We start from the raw sequence: 27736 nt of genomic DNA, 5'->3' as shown, positions 1-27736 counted from the left end.
ACAGAGACTTATGATCCATGCACACATGATGGATGGCCCGGCGAACAATGCACAGAGACGTATGATCCATGAACACCTGATGGATGGCCCGGCGAACAATGCACAGAGACGTATGATCCATGAACACATGATGGCTGGCCCGATGAACACTGCACAGAGACGTATGATCCATGAACACATGATGGATGGCCCGGCGAACAATGCACAGAGACGTATGATCCATGAACACATGATAGATGGCCCAGCGAACACTGCACAGAGACGTATGATCCATGGACATATGATGGATGGCCCAGCGAACAATGCACAGAGACGTATCATCCATGGACACATGATGGATGGCCCGGCGAACAATGCACAGAGACGTATCATCCATGTACACATGATGGATGGCCCGGCGAACACTGCACAGGGATGTATGATCCATGCACACATGATGGATGGCCCGGCGAACAATGCACAGGGATGTATGATCCATGGACACATGATGCATGGCCCGCGAACACTGCACAGAGACGTATGATCCATGAACACATGATGCATGGCCCGGCGAACACTGCACAGAGACGTATGATCCATGGACACATGATGGATGGCCCGGCGAACAATGCACAGAGATTTATGATCCTTTTTGGACTCTGGAAGCCAGTGCAGCTTGTTTGGTGCAGCAGTGGGAGCGAGGCAGGCGTGCAGCAAGAGTCTGGACTGTCCAGGCCTTGACGAGAGAACAAAACACCACGAAATGCATCCACTGCCAGTGTTTGCTGAAAATAAGGGCAACATAAGTGGAGGTGAATTGTTCCTGCAATTGAGAAGCCACATTTTCTTCGGTAGTCTTAAAATGGATGTCATTGCAAACATTAAAGGCAGTCAATTCCATTTGAGTCCTAGTTATGTGAACTACAACACATGTAAATTAACATTATTTTCTAATTTAAAAATCTTTAATAAATCCATCTGGTGTTGGGCGGCCCGGTCTTGCCAATAGACCCCAGGACCATTATCTGCTCTGATGTGGTACTAGTACACGTGCAGCTGCTCAAGGTCTGACTGTGAAGGATGTGTGATGGGGTGCCATACAGACAGAAGAGTCCTGGACACCTCTGCCTATCGTGGGACCCCTAAAGGTATGTTGTGTACCTGGGTAAGGTGTGGGCGGTGCTCCCTGGCGAGGTCTGCCCAACAGTGACATCAAAGCCCCGTTGGTCTAATAGCGGGGGTGACGCGAGCCGCAACAGTCGTATTTCGTGGTCAATCCTATGGTTTGCTGCTCAGAGGTTCAGAAAGATCCTTTCATGAGCCATGCGGTGAGACGTTCTCCTCTAGTGCAGAGGCTGAAACCTGGACCAGAGGCTGCAGAGAGCGGTGTATGGTTCATTCCATGGTGGCTGTGAGGTGGGGTCCACCTCCGTCTGGAGACGTGGGAGGCCGAGCCAGTGTGAACGCGACAAGAGACATCAGAAAGGGCCTCTTTGTATCACTGCAATAAAGCAGGTCATGCACCGATGACCCCTATGATGCACCGATGGCCCTGTGATGTCAGGTCATGCTCCGATGACCCCTGTGATGTCAGGTCATGCTCCGATGACCCCTGTGATGCACCGATGACCCTGTGATGTCAGGTCATGCTCCGATGACCCCTGTGATGTCAGGTCATGCTCTGATGACCCCTGTGATGCACCGATGACCCCTGTGATGTCAGGTCATGCTCCGATGACCCCTGTGATGTCAGGTCATGCTCCGATGACCCGTGTGATGCACCGATGACCCTGTGATGTCAGGTCATGCTCCGATGACCCCTGTGATGTCAGGTCATGCTCCGATGACCCCTATGATGCACCGATGACCCTGTGATGTCAGGTCATGCACCGATGACCCCTGGAAAGCACCAATGACCCCTGTGATGTCAGGTCATACGCTCTGTGTGATGCTGCGCTCCGTGTGATGCTGCGCTCTGTGTGATGCTGCGCTCTGTGTGATGCTGCGCTCTGTGTGATGCTGCGCTCTGTGTGATGCTGCGCTCTGTGTGATGCTGCACTCTGTGTGATGCTGCGCTCTGTGTGATGCTGCGCTCTGTGTGATGCTGCGCTCCGTGTGATGCTGCGCTCCGTGTAATGCTGCGCTCCGTGTGATGCTGCGCTCCGTGTGATGCTGCGCTCCGTGTGATGCTGCGCTCTGTGTGATGCTGCGCTCTGTGTGATGCTGCGCTCTGTGTGATGCTGCGCTCTGTGTGATGCTGCGCTCTGAGTGATGCTGCGCTCTGTGTGATGCTGCGCTCTGTGTGATGCTGCGCTCTGTGTGATGCTGCGCTCCTTGTGATGCTGCGCTCCGTGTGATGCTGCGCTCTGTGTGATGCTGCGCTCCGTGTGATGCTGCGCTCCGTGTAATGCTGCGCTCCGTGTGATGCTGCGCTCTGTGTGATGCTGCGCTCTGTGTGATGCTGCGCTCTGTGTGATGCTGCGCTCTGTGTGATGCTGCGCTCCTTGTGATGCTGCGCTGGAGTTCTGGACTTTTTGGTTCCGTCCAGAGGTGTCAGGGAACAACACCCAAAGACCCCGGAGTTCCAACCTGCCTTGGTGCACAAATGAACAGAAACACGGGCTTCTCGATGGTGGCGTCAAAGACCAAAGGTTTATTACTGCAGGGACACAGAAGTCACAGATACTACACACGGGCAGTAATCAGGAGCCTGTTCGATTTGTACAAAGAGGGCTGCTCCTTATATACTGTTTTTTATGCTAGGGGCAAATTCTTTACATGTAATACATTCCCAAAACCTTTGTGTCTAAAACAATAAATATTTGGCGTTACACAGGAACCGTCGATAATATCTGAGGCCAAACATTGCGAAGAGAGGGGTTCCCACTAGTTTGTCACAATTCCCTGTCAATATTGCATTCAGGACCCGGACCGCCTCATCGTAAAGTTCGTTACCTCCCCCTAATAAAGATTCAGAAAGAAAGAAACAGAGCCAGGTGTGGAAGATAGAAAAGTGGGATAAGGGATGTTTGTGGGTTGTAAATGGGCAAGGCTACCGGCTTCGGCCGCCTAATCATGATCAGGTACAATGGACACGAAGACCAGTTTGGCAGGGCTGGCCTCGGGCAGAGGAGGCAGCCTTTGTCGAGTCATGCAGCTACAGCGTGATCTGGTTTAAGGTGCACGTGTTATGAAAGAGGTGAATCTCCGGCTAAGGTTACGTGTCCTTAATCGAAATGAAGTGATCACAGGTTATTGCGTATGTGAGGGCAAGAATCACAAAATGGCGGCCATGATCTAAGATGGATGCCATGGGTAGATCAGAAATGTGTTTATAAAAGGAGTGCTCTTGCTTGTAGCGTAGCGAAAACACCAGGATATACTAAATGGATCATTTGCGGTTCACTGATACCAATATTATATATTTCCGACAAACTTGAAAACACGGGTTCAAGTCGTCACGGAACCGTCACGGAACCTCAGACCCTCCTTTTGCCCTTACATAGGCAATTACTCAGTCTATGTCTGAATCTAGTTCTATGCTCATCAGGTCAGTGACATGCTGTTGTATCATCATCCTTTCTCGTGTCTTTTCTCCAAATGCAGGTGGTTTTCTGAGACAAGTTGCAGTACAAAGACTACACAGAGCAGGACCACACTGGATAATCAGACAACATGAGAATAGGAATACTAAGATGACACCAATGACCATCAGAACCTTCCATCCCCACGCTGATATCAGAGTCCAAAACCACTTCATGAAGGACCAGTTTCCCTTGTCTACATGTATGGAATCTGAAATCTTGTGCAACTTAGAGATCGCCTCATAGACTGTTGGAGCATTATTAGGAATAAAGACACAGCAGCTCGACTGGATCATTCTACATACCCCACCTCGATCTGCAAGTATAACGTCTAGAACCATACGGTTCTGCAACGTCATGAGCCTATCCGCCTGAAGCTCAGCTGTCAGATTGCTAAGGGCACCAGCAGTTTCGGTAATAGTAGATTCAACTACCCGTGTTAGCTGACGTATGTTTCTACTATTGGCCATAGGTCCCCAGAACGGAAGGAAGCCTTTGAAGAAGTCTCCAGCTTCCTGACCAGCGGTATCTTCCTTGCTGAAGACACCTCTCGCTATTCTGGTTCTGTGGTAATCAGGTGAAGCAGTGTATGTCGGAGGCAATAGTCGAGCAATATAACATGATCCAGAAAAGTCGGCAGGCAACCATGTATAAGCTCTGTCTCGACAAATGAAGTAGGTACCCCTAGCAGTAAGAAAGGCAGGGGAAGAGTTAGCCGGAAACACGTAAGTCTCTACGCACTCACTCCTCCCTAGCTGAGCTCTCGGATTTCTCCCATTACCTTGCAAACAGACCTGACCTCGGTGAGGTACGACCCAGATTGGAGTTGAGCTTTTACGCTTGCTTTCTCCTAAACTAAGGCGATACTCTGAAGTATTCCAACTTAAATATACTCGCAATTCGTCTCTAGGGTAAGATGGAGTATTATTGACGTCCTTGACCATGTCAATAATTCCCTGGACTAAGGCTTTGTTGGCAGAGTTATATTTAGTGGAACGCGGTGGACGTGGAGGATAGGTTTCAAGGGCATAAGCAAAGATGGTTTGGAAGGCCTGAAATGATCCATTATAGCTGTAAGGCAAAACCAGATATGGAATACCTTTATCCATAGTGTGGGGTATCAAGCCACACACCCAGCAGTCTGTAGTGTTAACTACCAGTTGGTGTTGATGCAAGAGCTGTACAAAAGTGTTGTTAATGAACTCTGAGCGTCTGGCTTGCTCATGTTCCGGAAATGAGTGAAAAGAGTGTATAGAAGAAACAGTAGAAATAGCAGGATCAAGGGGAGGTACTGTAGTAACTGGCACAAAAATCAAATTTACACTAAAGACGATTCCACCCACCAATGTTGCTAAAATAATCAAAAATGTAATGGCACATTGCATCAAAAAGCATTTGCTATGAAGAATTCTATTAAGTCTGTTTCTGCGAACATAAATCACATTTTCTCGTTGCAGCGCAGGAAGCTCCATCTTCTACAATCCGCTCGCGACCACTGATGATGTGTACGTAGATGAAAATGCCTCTATCAGCCCTGGGAGTTCCCAGAACCAACAGAAAGATCGACCTTGTGTCAGACCCCTGCAAATTCAAACTAGGCACACAGCCACGACCCTACGGCTACCCAGACGGCAAGGCAATTTTTTTAAAAACAATAAACAATAGCAAACTTCCTGGCTGAAGGCAAAAGTTCAATATATCAAAATCACAATATGCAGTTGCCTGCTTTATTTGTCCATTTTATGGCTTCTTAGGTTGTATCTCTGCTTCGCTGGTACTGTCTGATCGGAAAATAGTGTATCACTAGCAGCTGTTGCAGAGTTTAAGTTCGCAGATAACAAAGTTTCTTCTGATGCTGGAGACAAATGTTCAATGTTCAAAGGAGTCTTTTCTGGAGGAGAGTCAGGTTTTGAAGTGTCAGTAATCAATTCGGCATCGCTGAAAGAGATGAACTTCGGTGTGATTTCAGATTCGGAGGCACCAATTCCCTTTTTCACCCAGTCGTCGTAAGGGAGCGGCAAAGGAACACGCTTTACGTGAGAGGCGTGTATCCAGTGCTTGCGGCCAGCTACACGAACTGCTGTCCTTGTTGCCAGTAAGATCTGAAAAGGCCCCACAAATCTTGGCTGAAGGTTCTTCGTCCTCGCGAAGTTCTTGATTACAATGAAGTCACCCGGTTTCAGCTGGTGCCCTGGACTCTCCGGAGGTTTTGGCAAAGCATCGAAAACCTGTTGATGAATAAGACTCAATTTAGCAGTCAAGTCGTAAAGGTAGTCTATCAACATAGGATATTCAATGGAGCAAAATTGTTTAGGCCTCGGCACACCCCAGATATTTGCCGGGCGGCCAAACACAATCTCGTATGGACTAAGCCCTATTCTAGAATGTACTGTTGCTCTCGTTGATAACAAGGCCAAGGGAAGTGCGTCTGGCCAGGCTAAACCTGTGGATGCTTGTATTTTGGCTATTTTCAGCTTGAGGGTGCCATTATAACCCTCGACTAAACCAGCAGACTGGGGATGGTTTGCACTGTGAAATTTCTGTTTCAATCCTAGGCCGGCACACACACTCTGCATAACTTTCCCTATAAACTCACTTCCGTTATCTGACCATACAATCCGTGGCATTCCATACCTAGGGAAGAATTCCTTGAGAAGAATTTTGGCAGTAGATAGGGCAGTGTTGTCCTTTAGTGGGTATGCTTCTATCCACCTGGAAAAAGCACAGACTACCACCAGGACGTACTTTAGATTGTTGCAGCGTTCCATGTGAATGAAGTCTAACTGAATCACTTCAAAGGGATAGGAAGGAGGAGCGAAATGACCAGCTGGAGTTGGAGTTCCCTTGCCAGGATTATGCATCAAGCACACCATACAATTTTTCACCACTCTCTCTGCACACTTACTGATTCCCTCATTCTTCCAGACCGGAGCTAACATCTTACATATCCCTTTAGAACTTATATGCGCTACTCCATGCGCCATCGTCACTACTGCGAGCACATACGCATCGGGCAACATCCAACGCTGCTGTTCTGTCAAATCAATCCAACATCCATTCGAGTCCAACTTGCCCGTACTTTCTCTCCATACACGTTTCTCTTCCTCAGTCGCTTCTTTCTGAATCTCTTTCACACTTTCCATAGTATCCTCACACATTCCAGACTCAGCAATCCATCTTGCAGACGTAGCAACATACATTCTGCTCATCGTGTCTCTAGCTGTCTGTTTAGCGATTTCGTCAGCAAAAGCATTCCCACGACCAACATCATCCGTGATTGCTTTATGAGCACTGCACTTCACAATCGCAACTTCAGTCGGCAAGGTTAGAGATTCCAACAAGTCGTTAACTAGCTGACCATGCTGGATCTTAGTCCCATGGGACGTAATGAAACCTCTTTCTCTCCACAACCGGCCAAAACTATGGGCCACGCCAAATGCGTACTGACTATCTGTAAACACATTCACTCTCTTTCCCTCAGCTAAAACACACGCTCTCGTTAGAGCTATTAATTCTGCAGCTTGGGCAGAATTCTGACTTACTCTTGCAGTCTCCACAATCGTCTTCAAAGTCGTTACTGCGTAAGCAGCAGTCACATCACCATTTTCCAATTTAAAACATGACCCGTCCACATACAGCGTACCATCCGGATCTGATAGGGGAGTATCTTTCAAATCGATGCGTCCTTTTGTCTCTTCCTCCGTTTTGAAATGGCAATCATGTGGCTCGGAATCACTCGACTCTTGATCAGTCGGCAATAATGTTGCTGGATTCAATACATTACATCTTTTGATCTGAATATGACTCGCTAGTAATGTCAGCTCGTAACCAGATAATCTCGCACTAGTAAGGTGTTGAGTCTTCGTTCGGTTCATGAGTGTATCCACTGCATGAGGAACCATGACCACTAGCATGTTATTCATCACCAAACCAGCAGATTGTCGAATGGAAGCTGCAGCTGCCGCTGTAGCTCTCAAACAACTAGGTAATGCTCTAGCTACCGGATCTAATGTTGATGAAAAATACGCACAAGGGCGTTGTTTATCACCGAACTTCTGTGTCAGAACACTCAACGCGCAACCTTCTCTTTCGTGAACGTAGAGCGTGAATGGCTTACTGTAATCAGGTGTACCCAATACAGGAGCTGAACACAATGCTTTTCGTAATTCAGTAAAACTCTCTTGACATTCATCAGACCATGGCACCGGACTCGGAACATTTTTCCCAGTCAAAGCTACCAATGGTTTTGCTAAAAGAGAAAAATTTGGAATAGGCACGTACTTCTCTCTGTGTGCGTGGAACACTCATCTGCGTAATGGCTTTTATTCTTTCTGGGGTCAACTTCCTTCCCTCCTTTGACAAGAGATGACCTTGGTAGGTCACTTCTTGGCAGCAGTATTGCATTTTGGAAGGAGACACCTTGTGATTCAAATTAGACAAATGATGCAATAGGGAGACTGTGGCTGCTTTGCAAGTTTCCTTGTCATCGGCAGCCACTAGAAGATCGTCTACGTACTGTACTAGGGCAGAACCTGGAGGAAGGACAAAAGAATCTAACTGGCTTTTTAATGCTTGACTATAAATGGATGGACTTTCACAATAGCCTTGTGGAGCGCGTTTAAATCTGAAACTGCGACCTCCTAGACAGAAGCCGAAAATATCCCTACTTTCTTCGGCTATCGGAATGCTGAAAAAGGCATTCTTTAGGTCAATAACTGAGAACCATGTAGCTGTGGCAGGAATCAATGTTAACAAGGCAGTAATGTCTGGCACTACAGGAAACTGCGGGACTACAATCTTATTAACTTCTCTAAGGTCTATGACAAACCTATAAACTGGAGGTTTTGTGGGATCAGTTCGTTTCAGAATCGGTAAGACAGGACTGTTACAGACATTTCCTCTAGTTTCTTCAACCACACCTTTCTTAATCAAGTCTTGCACAATCAATAAAAGTGCACGCTCACCTTCACTCGATATTTTATATTGGGGAATTCTTGGAAATTTCACATTTGTTTTTAAAGTTACCACATACGGTGGAATTTCTAGGAGACCTACATCATTAGGACCAGTCCCCCAAAGAGAATCAGGGAGTGAATGTAGCTCCGGCGGGAGTGCATCCATTGACAAGTACATCGGAGAGATGATATTTTTACCCAACGTAAGCTGTACTCCTTCCGGAGAACAGTACAATGTCGCATATAGTCGTTTTAACAAATCTAAACCAAGCAGATTTTCATTACAACCTGTCGTCAAAATCAAGGGTGCTTTCAATTGGCACGGTCCAACAGAAATAGACAAAGGACCAGATATCGGGTTGTAAACAGGGGCGCCTGAAAAACCTACGGAAACATTTGTTGAGCCAGACAAAGGTGCGCCAGGGAGTTTCGCATGAATGATAGAACTTTTTGCGGCACCAGTATCCAACAGAAACGGTTCGACCACACCTGATGTTGCTACTGCGACATAAGGCCCACTCTGATCCACTGGAACTGATACTACTCCCTCTCTCTGTCCATGGCTGTCCTAGTACCCATTTTGCTGAAAACCCTCGTCTACTTCATTATAGTCCTCAACAAGATACTGTTGAGATCTATTTTGCTGAGCAGATTGTCCATTTCGCTGATCAAAGTGATTGGAGGGACGATCATTCGTTTGTGGAGGCATAGCACCTCGTCCTCGTCCTCTAGAATTCTGCACAAAACCACCACGACCTCTCTGAGCTGCTGCTGCATTATTTTGCGCTAAGATCGGACATTCATTTTTATAGTGACCCTCTTTCTTGCAGTACGCACACTGATTCCACTGATATTGAGGTCTTGATGAACCATAATCTGTCCTTTGGTATGAACCTTGCTGCGTATTACTCTGATTCGTGCGAGGCGGATACGCCTGCTGCAAAAGAACTTTAGTTTTTAAATCTTTCGTTTTCTTTTCTGATTTCTCCTTTTCCTCTTTATCTCTATTTTCGTAGTACTGTGCAGTCGCAAGTATTTGAGCTGTCGTAGATACAGCCCACGCACTTTCTGAATCCTTTAATTTATTGCATAATTCAGGTAACAAATTATGCACGAATTTATCTACAAACAATCTTTGCCCTCCTTCTGTACTCATGTCCTGACCACTATGATCTACAAAAGTCTCTTCGAACCTCGTGAAGAAGTCGGAGACACTTTCGTCTTTCTTCTGCCTGCATGCTGACAACTTGTCCCAATTTACACGTAATGCTGGCATCAGAGTCTTCATTAGATCAATTATTCTACCTGGCAGATTAGCAATCAGAGGTTCGGGTTTCGCACCACCTATTTGTTGACCATCTGCTGCAGTGATAGCTGCCCAATCACCACCTAAGGCAGCTTGATGATCCTCTCTACGGATTTTAGCCCACACTGGTTGCGGAACTACGTTACCAAACAACATATCGATGTCGGCTAGGTTCATTATACAAGCCTCAACTGTCTGTGTTAATTCCTTGTAATATCCGGCTGGATTCTTACGTGGATCTGGCAAGGCTTGTTTCACCGCTAACACTTCAGCTCGCTTCCATGGAATGTGTATCCATACTCGTTGGAACTGTGCTGGAGCAGCTGCAATACCTGCATTATCATCACGTTGTATTGCTTCGCGCCAAATTGGAGGAACCTCCCTCATAGGATATTGGCGACTTGGCTTCATTTTACCTTTTTCTAAGTCTCTCGGTGAACGAAGAGATGGATCATTCCTAAAACTTAAAATAAGTTCCATCGCTTCCTTTATATTCTCACCCACTATCATTCCAGCAGCGAACTCTTTTTGAACCCTAATTAAATCTTCCAAATCTGATTCGACATCATCTTCTTCTATTTCTTCACGTAACAACGAGCACATCTCATCAAAGACGTACCGTTGCGTTGGTTCGTTCCACTGCATAAATGTGTCTAACACATCTCTCGTACTATATCTTCTACTCTTCGAAATCCATCTGAGAGCCGTGGAATCTAAAATTCCTCGTTCCTCAGTACTTGGTAGCTGACTACGTCTCTGAACTGAATCAGGAGTAGGAGTCTTAATCAAAGTTTTATATATAGGAGACAGCATATTAGTAACAGAATCAGTGATTCTTTGACGAACAGAAAGTGGAGTTAGCACACTCGCAGACGTAGAGAACGCAGTAGAGGTAGGAATAGATAACGGAACAGGAGGAGTATCGAGAAAAATAGTTTCTGGAGCAGTAGGTACAGAAGTAGGTATGGAAGCTGGCAGTGCAGGTAGAGAAGGAGCTGTAGGAACATTCACATTTATCACAGGAGGTACGGGAGCTTGATTCTGAGGGACAGGAGCAGGAACACCAGGTTGTCCAGCAACCGGCAATTGACCATTCGGGACAGGCGGAGCCGTAGCACCTTGTGCATACGGTGGAGGTGACCTTAACAGATAAGATAGCAGAGGATCGTTTTCAGAATCCTCCAGTATCTTAGCCATTTTCGATGGCAAGGCAGGATAGCACTTGTCAATCGCTAAGTTATGCTCTCGAATAGCTACATCTATGGCCTTCTCACACTCGTTAGCCTGCAACTGTTTAGCCGCTTGCTCTAGAGTTAACTCTTCTTGTTCTTTCTGTTCTTTCTTCAACCTTTTCATTTCTCTCTGTTTGGATTCTTTTCGCCAGTAACGGAAAGAATCAAACATTGCCGGCCGGGCTTTCTTCCTAAACAATTTCGCTTCTAAGTTGTCGAGAATCTCTGGTTCAAAACTACCATGCAGTGGCCAACTAAGGACACCATCCTTCTTACAATAACGGACCCACACCTCATTATAAGATATAGGACCCACACCATGTTTACAATATAAATCATATAGGGGAGTCCCAATCGGAGGAACCAGACAAGAGTCCTCCAATCGTGAGTCACTGTTGCAACTAAAACAAGACAACATTTTCCGACTTACCATTTTCAGTCCGGAACACAAAACAAACAAACACGGAACAAATATGTGCACTCGAACCAAGAACTTAGGCCTACCAAAACGAACTGATGTATCGATACCCAAACTAAACCAAATAGATTATCGTAACTAGAACAACCAGTGATAATCTGACAAAACCAAACCAAACCAAGAACCGATCAAGGATTTTTAACAATCCTCACAAAGTAACCAGCTAGCTATCACTAAATACTTAACTGAGTCACTGAAGACGTCACCAAGGAGAAACCCGTCACGTTTCGCCGTACTAAGGACTGCACCTCGGGTCCAAGACAGGGCGACGGTCAAGGCAACGGCCCACTGCAGCCGTCCTGAACGGGAAACCCTCGTGGAAGAGAACTTCGGGCCACTTTTGCGATATGCCGGGATCGATGAAGTGGGGCGCCTCCCTCAGGAATCTTCACACGAAGCTTCTCGAACTCTTCAGGCTTTTGGACCGGTACCGAATGACGTCGCCCCACGTTGGGCGCCAATTGGAGTTCTGGACTTTTTGGTTCCGTCCAGAGGTGTCAGGGAACAACACCCAAAGACCCCGGAGTTCCAACCTGCCTTGGTGCACAAATGAACAGAAACACGGGCTTCTCGATGGTGGCGTCAAAGACCAAAGGTTTATTACTGCAGGGACACAGAAGTCACAGATACTACACACGGGCAGTAATCAGGAGCCTGTTCGATTTGTACAAAGAGGGCTGCTCCTTATATACTGTTTTTTATGCTAGGGGCAAATTCTTTACATGTAATACATTCCCAAAACCTTTGTGTCTAAAACAATAAATATTTGGCGTTACACAGGAACCGTCGATAATATCTGAGGCCAAACATTGCGAAGAGAGGGGTTCCCACTAGTTTGTCACAATTCCCTGTCAATATTGCATTCAGGACCCGGACCGCCTCATCGTAAAGTTCGTTACCTCCCCCTAATAAAGATTCAGAAAGAAAGAAACAGAGCCAGGTGTGGAAGATAGAAAAGTGGGATAAGGGATGTTTGTGGGTTGTAAATGGGCAAGGCTACCGGCTTCGGCCGCCTAATCATGATCAGGTACAATGGACACGAAGACCAGTTTGGCAGGGCTGGCCTCGGGCAGAGGAGGCAGCCTTTGTCGAGTCATGCAGCTACAGCGTGATCTGGTTTAAGGTGCACGTGTTATGAAAGAGGTGAATCTCCGGCTAAGGTTACGTGTCCTTAATCGAAATGAAGTGATCACAGGTTATTGCGTATGTGAGGGCAAGAATCACAAAATGGCGGCCATGATCTAAGATGGATGCCATGGGTAGATCAGAAATGTGTTTATAAAAGGAGTGCTCTTGCTTGTAGCGTAGCGAAAACACCAGGATATACTAAATGGATCATTTGCGGTTCACTGATACCAATATTATATATTTCCGACAAACTTGAAAACACGGGTTCAAGTCGTCACGGAACCGTCACGGAACCTCAGCGCTCTGTGTGATGCTGCGCTCTGTGTGATGCTGCGCTCTGTGTGATGCTGCGCTCTGTGTGATGCTGCGCTCTGTGTGATGCTGCGCTCTGTGTGATGCTGCGCTCCGTGTAATGCTGCGCTCCGTGTGATGCTGCGCTCTGTGTGATGTTGCGCTCTGTGTGATACTGCGCTCTGTGTGATGCTGCGCTCTGAGTGATGCTGCGCTCTGTGTGATGCTGCGCTCTGTGTGATGCTGCCCTCTGTGTGATGCTGCGGTTTGTGTGATGCTGCGCTCTGTGTGATGCTGCGCTCTGTGTGATGCTGCGCTCTGTGTGATGCTGCGCTCTGTGTGATGCTGCGCTCCGAGTGATGCTGCGCTCCGAGTGATGCTGCGCTCCGAGTGATGCTGCGCTCCGAGTGATGCTGCGCTCCGAGTGATGCTGCGCTCCGAGTGATGCTGCGCTCCGTGTGATGCTGCGCTCCGTGTGATGCTGCGCTCCGTGTGATGCTGCGCTCCATGTGATGCTGCGCTCCGTGTAATGCTGCGCTTCGTGTAATGCTGCACTCCCAGCTCAAGCAGGTTCTCTTCACCTTTCACCCACGTCTTTGGATTGGAGCTGCTTCCTTACACGTACTGTAATGCTGCGCTCCATGTAATGCTGCGCTCCATGTAATGCTGCTGTAATGCTGCACTCCCAGTTCAAGCAGGTTTTCCTCACCCTTCACACAGTTCTTTGAACTGGAGCTACTTCCTTACACATTCTGTACTAAAATATATGTTAGGAAGTAATAGAATGAACCCAGAGGTAAATGTGCCCCTTGTTCCCGTAATGCTGCGCTCTCTGCAATGCTGCGCTCCCTGTCCGTCAGTAAACATCTGACAAGTGAAGAACATGTCCCCTCACGAAGCAATTAAGACTGATTTGTGCCGTGAGGGAATTAATACCTGTAATGTGGAGGCAGCCGTAGTCGGCTCTTCAGGACAGTGCACCCAGTGTGATTATGTCAGAGCATGTTGTGATTGGTTTAACTGGTCGACCATTTTTAACAACTACACATTTTATTCTGTAGATTCATCAGTGCTAGAATCGAAGCAAGACAAGAACCTCTTCTCACCAACCAAGAAACAGGCTGTGAACAAGGCTCCCACCCCACTCTTTGAGAAAAAACACGCAGAAGACAAAGTTGCTTCCTCCCCCATTACAAAAAAACAAGCAAATGGCCAGACTTCCTGCCCACAGTTAAAGAGAAAACAAGCAGAGAACCAGGCTGCCTCTACAACTGCAAAGGAAAAGAAAACACATGCAGCGGACGAGACAGACTCTACAACTGCAAAGAAAACACATGCAGCGGACGAGGCAGACTCTACAACTGTAAAGAAAACGCATATAGCGGTCCAGGCTGCCTCCACAACTGCAAAGAAAAAGAAAAAATATGCAGTGGACCAGGCAGACTCTACAACTGCAAAGGAAAAGAAAACACATTCTGTGGACCAGGCAGACTCTACAACTCATACGGTGGACAAGGCGGCCTCCACTTTTTTCCAGAAAAAGCAAGTAGAAAACCTGGATGGGTCTCCTCTTGCCAAGACAAATAAAAGACTATCAGAGGACCAGGCTGCTTCGGCATTCGTTAAGGAACTGCAAACGGGGGATATAGCTGGCTTTTCACATGTCAAGAAGAAACCTGCAGTGAACAAGGGTGCCTCCATAGGAGTCCAGAAAAACCAAGTAGAGAACCAAGATGCCTGTCCTCCTGCCAAGAAAAAGAAAGGACAAACAGGGGACCAGGTTTCCTCCCAATCAGTTAAGAAACTGCAGAGCGTGAACAAGTCTGTTGATCAATCTGTGTGTAAAAAAGAAGCCCGGCCCAAAGTCCTATCCTCACCTGCCCTGAAACCAGCTCAGCAGGCCAAGGCTGCCTCTCCATCCGAGCAGAAACCTCCAGACCATGCCAAAGCTACTTCATTAAACAAAGCAAACCGGATCACTGCAACCCCATCTTCATATTACAGACCTAACAGTGGCAAGACACCCCCCCTGACTCCAGAGAACCGATCATACCTGGCCAAAACAAACTCCCAATCTCTCAAACTTTCGAGGGGGGTAAACATGGTGGCGTCTCCCCCGCAAAAGATGCCACATAAAGCTAAAGTCCCATCACCACCTCGCCAGAAGAAGGAAAGAGACAGAAAGGTCCCCCCCTCATCTCGCAGCTGGTCTAAGGATTCTTCACCGCATTCCGAAAGGTCACTGGATGTTCTGAAGAACGCTTCCACACCTCTGGAAATACCAGCAGACCTTGGGAAAGTTGTTGCTGCACCTCTCGAGAAACCAGCAGTGGTTGGTAGTATTGCCGCCCAATCTCTCAAGAAACCTGTAAACGTGGTCAAGACTTCCTCAACTTCTCTCAAAAAGGAATCTCGGCTTGCCTTGGCAGCCTACGCACATGTTCACAAACCACTAGACCGTGGCAGGAATGCCTCTGTACCTGTCCTGAAACCACCAGACATTGCCAAGACTAGCTCACTAGCTGTCAAGGAGCCAGCAGATATGAGCAAACCATCCTCCTTGAATGTCACAAACACTTCCGACCACAGCCAGACTGCTGCCCTTTCTTTCCAGGAAAGTGCACATCATTTTCATGCTAGCCCCCCACCATTCAAGAAGCAACGACACTGCAAAAACATAGCGTCCTCTCCATCGCATAAGCCCGCAAAGTCAAACCAAGGTGAGTGCTTACCGCTATAGATGCAGCAATCTACGGTCAGCAACGGGTCAAAAGCTTCCACATTTAATTAATTCAGAACTAAGGGCGTGATTCACAAAGTGCCTCTGCACTCGTGGTGGGGGTCTCCTCGTGGGAGAGTCTACAACTCGTGGGGGAGTCTCTGCACTCGTGGGGGAGTCTCTGCACTCGTGGGGGAGTCTCTGCACTCGTGGGGGAGTCTCTGCACTCGTGGGGGAGTCTCTGCACTCGTGGGGGAGTCTCTGGACTCGTGGGGGAGTCTCTGGACTCGTGGGGGAGTCTCTGGACTCGTGGGGGAGTCTCTGCACTCGTGAGGGAGTCTCTGCACTCGTGGGGGAGTCTCTGCACTCGTGGGGGGAGTCTCTGCACTCGTGGGGGGAGTCTCTGCACTCGTGGGGGGGTCTCTCGTTGGGGTGTCTTTGCACTTGTGGGGGTGTCTTTGCACTTGTGGGGTATTTCTGCACTCGTGGGGGAGTTTCTGCACTCGTGGGGGGAGTCTCTGCACTCGTGGGGGGAGTCTCTGCACTCGTGGGGGAGTCTCTGCACTCGTGGGGGAGTTTCTGCACTCGTGGGGGAGTTTCTGCACTCGTGGGGGAGTTTCTGCACTCGTGGGGGAGTTTCTGCACTCGTGGGGGAGTTTCTGCACTCGTGGGGGAGTTTCTGCATTCGTTGGGTTATCTCTGCACTCATGGGGAGTCTCTCGTTGGGGTGTCTTTGCACTTGTGGGGTTGTCTTTGCACTTGTGGGGGTGTCTTTGCACTTGTGGGGTATTTCTGCACTTGTGAAGGAGTTTCTGCACTCGTGAAGGAGTTTCTGAACTCGTGAAGGAGTTTCTGCACTCGGGAAGGAGTTTCTGCACTCGGGAAGGAGTTTCTGCACTCGGGGAGTTTCTGCACTCGTGGGTGGAGTCTCTGCAATCGTGGAGGGAGTCTCTGCACTCGTGGGGGAAGTCTCTGCACTCGTGGGGGGAGTCTCTGCACTCGTGGGGGGAGTCTCTGCACTCATGGGGGAGTCTCTGCACTCTTGGGGGAGCCTCTGCACTCGTGGGGGACTCTGCACTCGTGGGGGAGTCTCTGCACTCGTGGGGGAGTCTCTGCACTCGTGGGGGAATTTCAGCACTCGTGGGGGAGTCTCTGTACTCGTGGGGGAGTCTCTGTACTCGTGGGGGAGTCTCTGTACTCGTGGGGGAGTCTCTGCACTCGTGGGGGAATATCTGCACTCATGGGGGAGTCTCTCGTTGGGGTGTCTTTGCACTTGTGGGGGTGTCTTTGCACTTGTGGGGTATTTCTGCACTCGTGGGGGAGTTTCTGCACTCGTGGGGGGAGTCTCTGCACTCGTGGGGGGAGTCTCTGCACTCGTGGGGGGAGTCTGCACTCGTGGGGGGAGTCTCTGCACTCGTGGGGGGAGTCTCTGCTCTCGTGGGGCGAGTCACTGCTCTCGTGGGGCGAGTCTCTGCTCTTGTGGGGCGAGTCTCTGCACTCTTGGGGGAAGTCTCTGCACTCTTGGGGGAAGTCTCTGCACTCTTGGGAGGAATCCCTGCACACGTGGGAGAGTCTCTGCACTTGTGGGGGAGTCTCTGCACTCGTGGAGGAGGCCCCACACTTGTGGCTGGGCCTCCACACTCGGGGGCGGCCACCACCCGTGGGGGAGTCTCCGCACTCGTAGCAGAATCTCAGCATTGAGAATTCTCATTGAGGAGATTCCGCCATGAGTGCAGAGGTTCCCCCACAACTGTGGGTCCTTCGACACGAGTGCAAAGGCCCTTTGTGAATCAAGCCCTCGCTGCGTATGTGTATTATAATGCCCTTAAGTGTTCTATTAGAGCTGAGGTTTGACGCCGGCTGTCCTGCAGTAGGGCAACCCTAAGGCAGATGCAATGTAGAGCAGTGCAAAGAGATTGTATGTCCTTCCAAACCTTCACACTCAAGAACCCTTCATGGCATTTTAACATTTTTGGAGGAGCCACGCTGCCGGCCGTGAGCCGCTGACGCTTTTTGGCCGCTGGGGACTACATGTCCCATCACCCCTTGCTCAAATGACATCACGTTGAGCAGTGCAGCCCTTCTGCTCTGGGGGCATTGTACTTGTTTGGAGGAGCCACACTGCTGGCCGGGAGCCGTTGACCACTGGGGACTACATGTCCCATCACCCCTTGCTCAAATGACATTGCATTGAGTGCTGCAACCCCACTGCCCTGGGCGAATTGTACCTTTTTGGAGGAGCCACACTGTGGGCAGGAGCTGCTGATGCATTTGGGCCGCTGGTACCTACATGTCTCATCACTACTTGGCTTTACTTTTTGTTTGGGCATTTAATCTACTTTACTGTGTCTCCCTGTGTAACAAGACTCTTGACTATTGTTTGTCTTTTTTTTTTTTTTGCCCCCTTTGACCCATAATAGCTGTACACTCTGTGCAGGACTGACCTTTATTTAGCCTCTGTGGGTTGTATTAGGGATTTTTAGTTATTGTATCTTCTGATATTTTATTATTGATTGTGCTCTTTATTTGTGGTTGCCTCTTTCTATAAGTAGGCCTGTGGTCTCGTGCCCCCCCTTTTTATTTGCATATCTAAAATGGGTAAACGTACGCCCTCTGATTTAGTGCAGGGTACTGCAACATTTTGCAAGGGTTCAACTATACCTAATGATTGCATGCTTAAAGAAATCGACTGCTTAATAGAATAGGTGGAATCCGTTGTAGGAGTGTATCCTACTCCTCAAGGTGAATTAAAGGCTATTCCTACAAAACAAGCACAAACTCTGCTGAGTTAGTTTAAAGGGAACACAACCAGAAAATGCACTTCTAAATCCGCCCCCCCTTGATCCAGTGTCTGTTGACCCAGCCTGTACGAGAGACGCCAAACCAACCTCCCTCTGTATACAAGCTTCTTTGTAGCAATCGTTTCTTGCCCCTAGCAGAATTGGCGGGGGCAAGTAAATCTCGAAACATCTAGTGGGCCCAAAGGTGATTCAAATCTGCCGCCTACTCTGCCCCCCCCGACCCCCCACCCCTCCGCACTGGCGACTTGGTTCACCTTACATTGCAAATAAAGGAGCTAAGAGACGACGTTCGGGATTCAATACTATTGATCTTACACCTATCTAGAAAGCTGAATCCACTAGTAGTAGTAATCACGGCTATTACTAACAGCAAAATAACAGCAAATTCTATCCTCACGGGAATCCTGGCCTGCTGCGCAAGTAACTGAGCCCACTTTAAGATGTTCTTCTTTAGGACTACCAGAAATTGCCCTTTTGAGTTATGATAGACTACCCTGGGGGGCCCCAAGAGGCTTGATTTCTAAGAAGATTCAAGGCCTATGAGACATCTAGGCCCCTTCCAACATTCTAAACAACTCAGTAATTGCACCGGTGAAGAATCTCGAGGTAGTCTTTGTAATGGGCTCCTGCAAAGTGTTAGCCGTCTGCCTGTAAGCTCTGGTTGCGACAGGCCCTTTCGACGTGCAAGCTCTATTTTTGGTCACTCTTCCCAAAATCCCAATATATTCACGATATTTAGGGGGCGTAATGTCAGAAAAAAAAACATTAAATGGATTCGCCAGGTATGGGAGTGTCGTTAAGTCATTTGCGATGACATTCTCGGTGCTAGAAGACATTCAACAAAAAATTCAAATCTAGTGTTGAACTACTCGTCAGAGTTGGGAATCTGGTTGGTAGTGGTGGCTTTTGACATTAGAACATCTCCTTACCACAATACAAATATTCGGTTTCAATACCAGTGGGTTGACAGTAGTCCCCGAGTGTTCTGTGTACTCTTTTATGTGCAGTAGGTGGACGGCCGCCCCTACTACCCTTTACTAACACCAATCTTCCAATCCCTTCATCATTTATGCCCATACTTCGTAGTAGCCTTCCAGACGACATCCTAAGCCTCCAGCTTTAACAAGTCCACCCTAGGGAGCCTACTCTGGGTGAGCTCGTTCCAACAAGCAACCAACATCATGCTGTGCCTCCGTGTCCCTGTGGCTCTGTTTTAGCCCCTTCGGCTCAGGACTACGCCGAGAGGTACCGACGGAGAGAGCGGGGCCTCATTCTCCGAGCCGTTGCCGGGCGAGGTGAGGCTTTATCCCCACACATAGTTGGGGACTGCATCCTCTATTATTACACAGTTCAAGAGGATATGGTAGGATGGTCTAATTGACCACATTCACTGCTGATAGACTTATTAGAGTCTTACATTTCACTTTTTATGCACTATAAATAGAGTGTATCTTTGCAGTAGCACTTATATATTCGTGGCCCTGAAGAATGCCGGTGTACTTTCACCTTATGGCAGAAACATGTTGGCCTTATTAACCACCTAGCAAAGTAGACAGTGATTTTGTCACACTGTTTTTCACCCTTATTAATGTGACGTCCAGGTGAATAATAATAAAAGGATTTTTCTTTTGCCTTGACCGTCATTTTAACATCACTCACTCAACTTTCACTGCACTGCACTGTATCAGCACCGCCAGTGGCGTGGACACTTTCATCCTTTGAACCATAACAGTGTGATATCCAGCCGATACATCTGGGCACGGATACACCAGTCTGGTTCTAGATGTCCTAAATGACGAGGCTCCGCCATGAGGGTGGGCTGATAGGACTTTCATCAAATACTTAGTGTCTTTCGACCACTTGGGGGCTGGTTCAGCACATTGTCAGTTTGTAGTTTTTTCATTGAGAACCTAGAGGACTTAGCTTTATTTCAGACCTTCAAGTTTTTTATTGTTCTTTATAGTCTCAGTAGGGGTTTGAACTTGGATGGTCTATAAACACACTCCCTTTGACCCTCCCTTAAAAGTTGTTTTTCTGGTTTATGTACACCAGACCATGATTCGCTGGCTTACACAAGCCTTCCTAATACTTTCACATCAACACCTAAAAATTATTTGGTGACGCTTGTCTCGTGAAACATGGTGACCAGAAGCCAAAAGTCGTCTTACCAAATTGGAACTATTTTATTGAATTACATGATATTTGTCTGTTCCAAGAAACCTGGTGTATTGATCCAATCTTTAAACCAGGTTACTTACATTTCCATATTCCAGCAAAATCAAGCTGGACTGGGGAATCATCGGAGAGCTAATGTTTGATTTAGAGCAACTCTAGATTGTAAAATACATAAACTTGACCTTGATTGCCGGGACATCTTAGCCATTCAGCTAGCGATTGATAAGTCTTCTAGTATTAAAATCTACAACATCTACTCTAGCCGGGTTAAGGGAGGCTTGGCGTTTCAAACTGTTCAATGCCTAGAAGAGTATTTTGACAGGAGTCAGCGTCAATCCCAACTTATTCTTGCAGAGGATTTTATTCCACCTTTTGAGCCCCTGGATAGAGAAAACTTTAACCTATCTCAGGGGGAGGATACGATATGGGTGATCCCACAACTCGATTTACCTCCTATAAAGTGGTGGACTCCAGCAGCTTTACAGTTAAATGCTCTTAGAACTATAACCAGGGCTACGAATGAATGGATAAAATCGGACCAGAAGGGTGTTTTCACGTTTAATAAACCATTTCATATGAGCAGCATCGACTATACATTTGTCGACTTGAGACTTTGGCCAAATATATATATGATATGGTCGTTAGGGAAAGAACGGAGAGTGATCATAATCCTTTGTGAGTTAGCATGACAGCTTTTTGTGGTAGGCACTTTAACGACCCCCAACCATCTCCCTCGCTAGGGTTATAGCGCCTACTAATGCTATGCACGGGCGTAAGTAGCACTACTTAGTTGTTCGCCCAGACATTCTATATGCCATTAGCCATCCTTTCCAAACAACTTTAGCTAAGTTGAGTAGCTGTCCCAACTCGGAAACGGATTTAAGTATAATCATGACCTACATAATAATTTCTTTACACACATCTTATCATATTTCTCTATGCTGGTGTCCCATACACAAAACACCTGATTTAACAAGGAATGCAGACAAGTGAGAAGTCTTCTGGCTTTGTCCATAAAAACGAATGGCGTTGATCGAATTTCCTTCTTGAGAAAGGTTTGTAAGTTGGCCCTGGCCAAATTAAGAAGGGCATTGGATGATTTGAGGTGTTAAGATTTTAAGAAACCCGTTACAGAAATGACGCCACCAAATTTTGGTCTCTGGTCACTTGGGTTGGTAATGGATCTCCTTTTAGACTGGTCTGAATACTTTTCAAGCTTCTATTCTGAGGGAATTCCAGACAGAGGGAGTGCCTTCTGTAGTGGAGCCCCCCGATCTGGATTCCGCCTTAAATGGTTCTGAACTATGGGGGTTTCCAACTGTATCAGGTTATCAAGATCGTAGAATGCGTTTTTAAGGAATCTGCCCACCGAGGACTCTGCTATATCCATTGTTGCTTGACATGGGTCGGAAGGCGATCGACAATAAGACCAGACTGCATCCTTTATTATTCTGGAGAAGGAGCGGCGGTACTCCCAAACTGGACCATTATGCTGCTGCTCTGCAGGATCTCATGAATGCTGATATATTTATTCAAATCTACTGTTTCTCACACATTAAAAAGATGGTGACCTTAGTGGGTATGAATGAGTTTGGGGAGACTCCGTCTCGAGATTCCATTCGGTCAAACGAGTTTCTGAAAAAGTAATATTGGTGCTGGCTATTGCAGAGTGATGCCATTAAAGCTGCCAGAGCCACATCGAGAGGGGAGTTTATTGACTGTAAATGCACTAGTGTCCTGGCACATAACTGTTCTGATGGATAGGAAATTCTATTTTCAATTAAGGATTGGTGCACTGCCACTATAAACTTTCGCCTTAATGGGTGACTAATGATTTTGTTTTGTGTCCTGCCTGCAATAATGTTGGTGACACCATAGGCCATGCTTTGTTTGTCCGGCCCATGCTGGACCGTGATAGGAATGGATCGAGCCTCTTTGCAAGCAGTTGGGCACACGCAGCTTCCGTATTGCTCTTGGAATCCTCAGATCCTCTCCCATTGTATGCTTGTTCGGTTGCCACATTTTTGGGACGAATGTGGCTTATAAGAAGAAACCGCTTAGCAATAACTGATGCCGCTTTGTTTATGGAGCAGCCTACTGCTTTCTGTACTCTGCTGTGCTCTTTTCCTACCCGGCCTCATGCTGTATTGCTTGCTGCATCTATGAGATCTATTGTAATTTATTTCCTTGATTCCTACTGAGATTTATGAATTGTTCTTTCTTCTGTATCCTGATTGTGGCTAATGTAAATTAGGAAATGTCTCCTATTAGAATGATTTTTCTATTTGATTCTGTGAAAGTTTTATGGATTTCGTAATGTATATATCTGTATAATATTTCTTTGTAGTGTGTGTAACGACCTAAGGCAGCTGTTTGATCTACTTTGCAATATAATAAGTTGAATGGAGCAAGGAAAAACCAAGAACATTCATACTTTTTGTTATCAAAAATTTAGATCATAAAATCAAGACAAATTAATGATGCCTCCAATAATCGAGTCCTATGCTATGTGTAAGCTAAGACATCATATTACTTTGTCTAAGTATGATAAAATCCATACATGATCAAATTACAAAACCGTTTTAGTGCATATGTAATACTTTCACAATATCCATCAACACAATATGTAAACCATTTATAGGTATGAAACATGGCTAATTCTTGGCGGATTCATATCCACGCGCGTTTCGGCGACAAAATCGCCTTCATCAGGAACACCACTGATGTAACTTAATTGGACTATGCAGAGCAATGAATATCCGAGTGGTCAGATGTGATCCACAGATTAATATAACACATGCAGACGTAGAGGGGTACACAATAGCTATGTCACACAGAACATGGATGGAACTGCTTGGAGGACAGAGCTCTTCATAAGGTCCTCTTATTGAATTTCCTTCCTTACGTGCGATGCTGGATATCAAAGCTTGAATACAGATGTCTGTTCGCAAAGACAGGGTCTATTTATATTCTGAAATAGATGGATCTGTCCTGCACAGTGTTCCCTTGAACGTGCGCGCCTGTGCGCCTGCGCACCTCAGTGCTCCCGAGCGCGCACTGCTGTGTGTGTGTGTGTGTGTGGCGCGCACACACATCCCCAGGAAGCATTGGCGCAGTCGCCACTGCAGTGTGAAAAACGGACATTTCCAATGTGCAGATGAAGAGGCATTTAGAGTGCGGCTGTGGGGCTCATTGTGTGCTTGTTAAGTATTTGTGTTAATTGCAGAGCCAATCACGAGCTGCAATTAACATGAATGCTTTAAACAAAAGCATATAATCTGCCCGCAGCCAAACTCTAGAAAACAAAAGAAATGCAGCACAAAACACAGCGTGTGCTTTTAGAATCACCAAAAAGCACACGCTGTGTTTGCAGACTTACTGCATTTCATCTCTTATTGCGGGGTGATTGTGTGCCTTTTTGTAAAGTTTTCGTGTTAATTGCAGCTCTTGAAGGGGGCTACCATTAACATGAAAACAGTATCTGCTGGTGACAGCTGAAACTTGCTGGCGTAACATTATAGTTGTACTGCACTGCTCATTAGTTTTCCTCATCATGCCTCTATTTTCGGCCGTTTTTTTGAGATCTCTACTGACTGCCAATAAACAGAGGAGTTTTTCAAATATTTCCGTATTTGTTCAGAACCTCTGCACAAAACGCCCCTCCATTATTCAAGAACAACATTCAGTCAACGGGTGCCTTACCTAAAATCAATAAATGTTGTCAAAGACGGCTCTGTTTCGTCTTCTTAGGCAGCGAATTCCTGAAACTGAATGCCCCAGTCCCGCGACCAAAAGTCCTACGAACCTTGAATTTTAATAGATAACTGGCTCCATCTTTTCTGCTATCCAGGAATTGTAACCTGTGTTATGAGAACCTTTACGGTAATCGTGCGCTGATTATCAGCAAACGTTCATCTCACTGAGCCATCCTTCCTGACGTGCTTGCTGATGACGTATCTCACCACAACCGACACAAAACACCACATTCCAAGTCAACTTACCAATACACAAAATAACGTTTCTCCACAAGTAACACCGCATCAGCAAAACAGTGAATACATTAACACAACCCGATACAATGACGTAACATCCTTCGAGCATCGTACTGACAATTTGTGGTTTGAAAAAACAAAATTAAATGCTGTCTAGAGTTTAATGTACAGCAATCAAATAAAAAATGCGCTATTAAAGGTATGGACGTAGTGACTAGTGAGCTATCCAACTAGAGTATCTCATGCACGGCTGCCACCGGGCCTACTGAACCCAGTCCCACTAAAATGTAATTCATTATTCATGAGCCTCTTCTGTCTGGTGCACATAAATAATGATGCTGGGAGCTACCAAAACTGTGGTGTAGGGTGCGAGTAGTGTGCCGACCCACAGTGAAGGAAATAGAGGAAGTGAAAAGACCAATAGTGGGGGAAAAACTAAGCGGCTGGAAAAATAGAAAATGTCATAACTAGAGAGGTCACAGTAAGGAAAGATGAGAGATAAAAAGATGGGTAGGTAACCCCCGTGATATTGTGACTCAGTTTGTCAGATTTTGCAGCCTCAAAAATATAAAATATGCAGCCCAAAAAAGCAATTTTTGGGGGTATTTTTGTGGCAGGCCCACGATGCGCCTGTCACAAAAATATTGTGACCTAGTTGTAGAATCAACAACAAATCGCTGTGCCTTGAGGCAATAGAAAGCTGAGAAGAGGGATGTCAGGTGCAAAAAAAGTGCAGATTTTAATTTAAAATCAGAGCTGCCTCTGGCACCATGTAACTCATCAGTATCTAGACCACAGCACGAAATACATGACCTGGTGTGGAAGGAGGCAGGATGGTGATGCTGACTGCAGTAACAATTCTTCCAGGCCAGCACTGTGTATTTCATGCAGGGCAAGGAGGCGCTATAGGCACTAGAGGGTTGAATTTGGATCACAGGAGGCCATATACTACTGGGAAGGAAGGGAGACTATGAGAAATGAAGACACGAGGGAGGGGCAGCCAAGGAAATCGGGTGACTTTGACTCGTGCTTTGACTCGGTCCGGAGGTGCATTATGGATTGTGCTGGCATTTGCCTTGCTGATAGATGCCTAAATCACCAAGCACCCTCGAGTTCGGTGAGGAAGAATGGGTATTCTGGGGCATATTTATGTCCACTAGCCCGGATTGGCTTACAGAGGGAGTTGAACATGGTTTAGAACCGGTTGCTAAGAGCTTTCCTTTCAAAGCTTTGTTGAAAGGAACAAAAGCTGTAAATCAGTAGGCCCATGCTGCAAGAATTCTTTTGGGAAATTTGAATATGTCTCTAAAATAGACTAATTGTTAATGAACTACTCTCCTCAGTTTGGGAAGGGTCTGGTAAGGAGATCACATCGGTCTATTGGAAGGCATCTACACCAATAGCATTCTGTAGGTCTAAGAAGGGGCTGAAATCTGTTTAATGATGGGTGAGTAAACCGTCCACCCTGTTGTCCTCATTATGTGGAGCATCTTGAAGCCCTCGAACAGCATCAGAAGTCGATTCTACAATAGCACTGGCATTGGGGAAGAGACTTGAGCTCCTCCAAAGTTGGTTGTACCTTGTCAAACCCACAAAAAGACACAGACCTGGTCCGGGCTGAGTTGGTTCCAGATCGGAGACAGGTGTCGGCTTCACTCTGGAGTAGGCACCACTGAGGTCAGAGCAGGCGCCAGAGCAGTCGGAATCAATAGGGCCTCCACCACAGTAGTGAAGCTATAGGCCAGCACAGATGAGGACCGGATGGAAGTCCAACTGAGTCAGTCGGCATTAGGACAGGCCCCATGAACAAAAGCCCGACTGGGGGTCTCTGTGGCTGAGATGGACTTGAACGCTGTCTACAGTGAGCTGGCATTGTCCTACAGAGCTGCAGCATGGCCTCCAGTAAGGCTTCTATCAGCAATAAACCCTGACCCGGCACACTTGGGCATGCTGCAGCCAGTTTCGGCATGGGTTCAGAGATGGAGGATGGAAGCAGAGTCAGGTCCTTTGAATGCTGAATGACTGACTTCTGTCTGAAGCAGAAGTAATGGGATGGTGACAAGCCACTCTTGGACACCTTGCATTTGTCATGATGAGTGTCTCTCTTATTCATCTTTGGTTTACCCGAGGAGAGTGGCTTAGAGGGAGACTGGGAACTGGTATGGCAGTTGCCTCAAGAGTTGGAGTGGGAGCAGGTTCACTGCTTGCGGTGTGTCCTAGGTAGAAAGGGGAACACATGCACCCGCGGCCGGCAGGCTCGCGGGAGCGTAGGTTGGGAATACAATTAAAAGGTAGGAACCTTTACCGCAGGTTCCGCGCTGCTTCCGAGTCCGCTCCTGGCCGCGTGTTCTTAATCCGGGTGGAGGAACAGGAAGCAACCAGCAGGCAGCCTCCCGCCACTACCCTAGACTAAGCCCACACACCCGGACTTGGTTGCAGCGCACATAGACCTTACACTGCCGCACACAGAGGAAAAAATTAGAGGGAACATTGGTCCTGCGACATGTTTATTACGTCCTGCCTGGCGCAGAGTAGATTTGTAATGTCCTGCCTCGGGGCATGTGCTCTGACCTTTAAAAAAGTGTATGTTTATTTGGTTTGTCCCCAATTGGCATAACCTGACTTACTTGAAAGTCCCTACTATATGCTACCAGGGGTTCCCAGGGCTTGTAGGCTGAAATCTCTCTCTTGGATGGCAGCGCTAGTTGTGCCCCCATGGGTACCACAAGGAAAAACATGCCACTGCAGACTGAAAGGCCGGGTTAAAACGGTTAACTCGACTTTGACATTTAAAGTAATGACAAAGGGGCGTGGCCAAGATGGCGGGGTGAGCGGACGCTTCCTCCCGTAGCTCCTCCGGCCCGGCTCAGCTCGAGCCCCTTTCTTGCGCTTCTCTCCCCCCGCTGATGCTCAGCGAGTGAGAGGAGGGTGGCGGAGTATTTGGTGCGCACATTGATGTCACTTCGGCCCTAATCGCCTCGGAGGAAGCACCTCAAAAGTTTGGTCAAAGATCGTGGAACGGAGGAGAGCCTGGGAGGCGGAGCGAACTGCAGTGCTGTCCAGACGACTCGGCTGGGCCTGGTGCTGAAAGCTGAC

General features: G+C 47.2%; 1 protein-coding gene across 2 annotated transcripts in view; it reads left to right on the top strand.

Annotated features, from left to right (window-relative positions):
- The window catches only part of LOC147725805 (uncharacterized), a 279608-nt gene that overhangs the window by 96533 nt on the left and 155339 nt on the right, over nucleotides 1-27736 (top strand). For both annotated transcript variants that reach the window (XM_086959982.1, XM_086959983.1), the window contains exon 4: nucleotides 14015-15673. In XM_086959982.1, the coding sequence (XP_086816108.1) occupies nucleotides 14015-15673 (1659 nt within the window). The remainder of the gene's footprint in view (nucleotides 1-14014; nucleotides 15674-27736) is intronic.

Source organism: Lissotriton vulgaris, chromosome 3_1, assembly GCF_964263255.1.
Source record: "Lissotriton vulgaris chromosome 3_1, aLisVul1.2, whole genome shotgun sequence".
Lineage (NCBI taxonomy): Eukaryota > Metazoa > Chordata > Amphibia > Caudata > Salamandridae > Lissotriton > Lissotriton vulgaris.
This window is presented reverse-complemented; position numbering and strand designations above follow the sequence as displayed.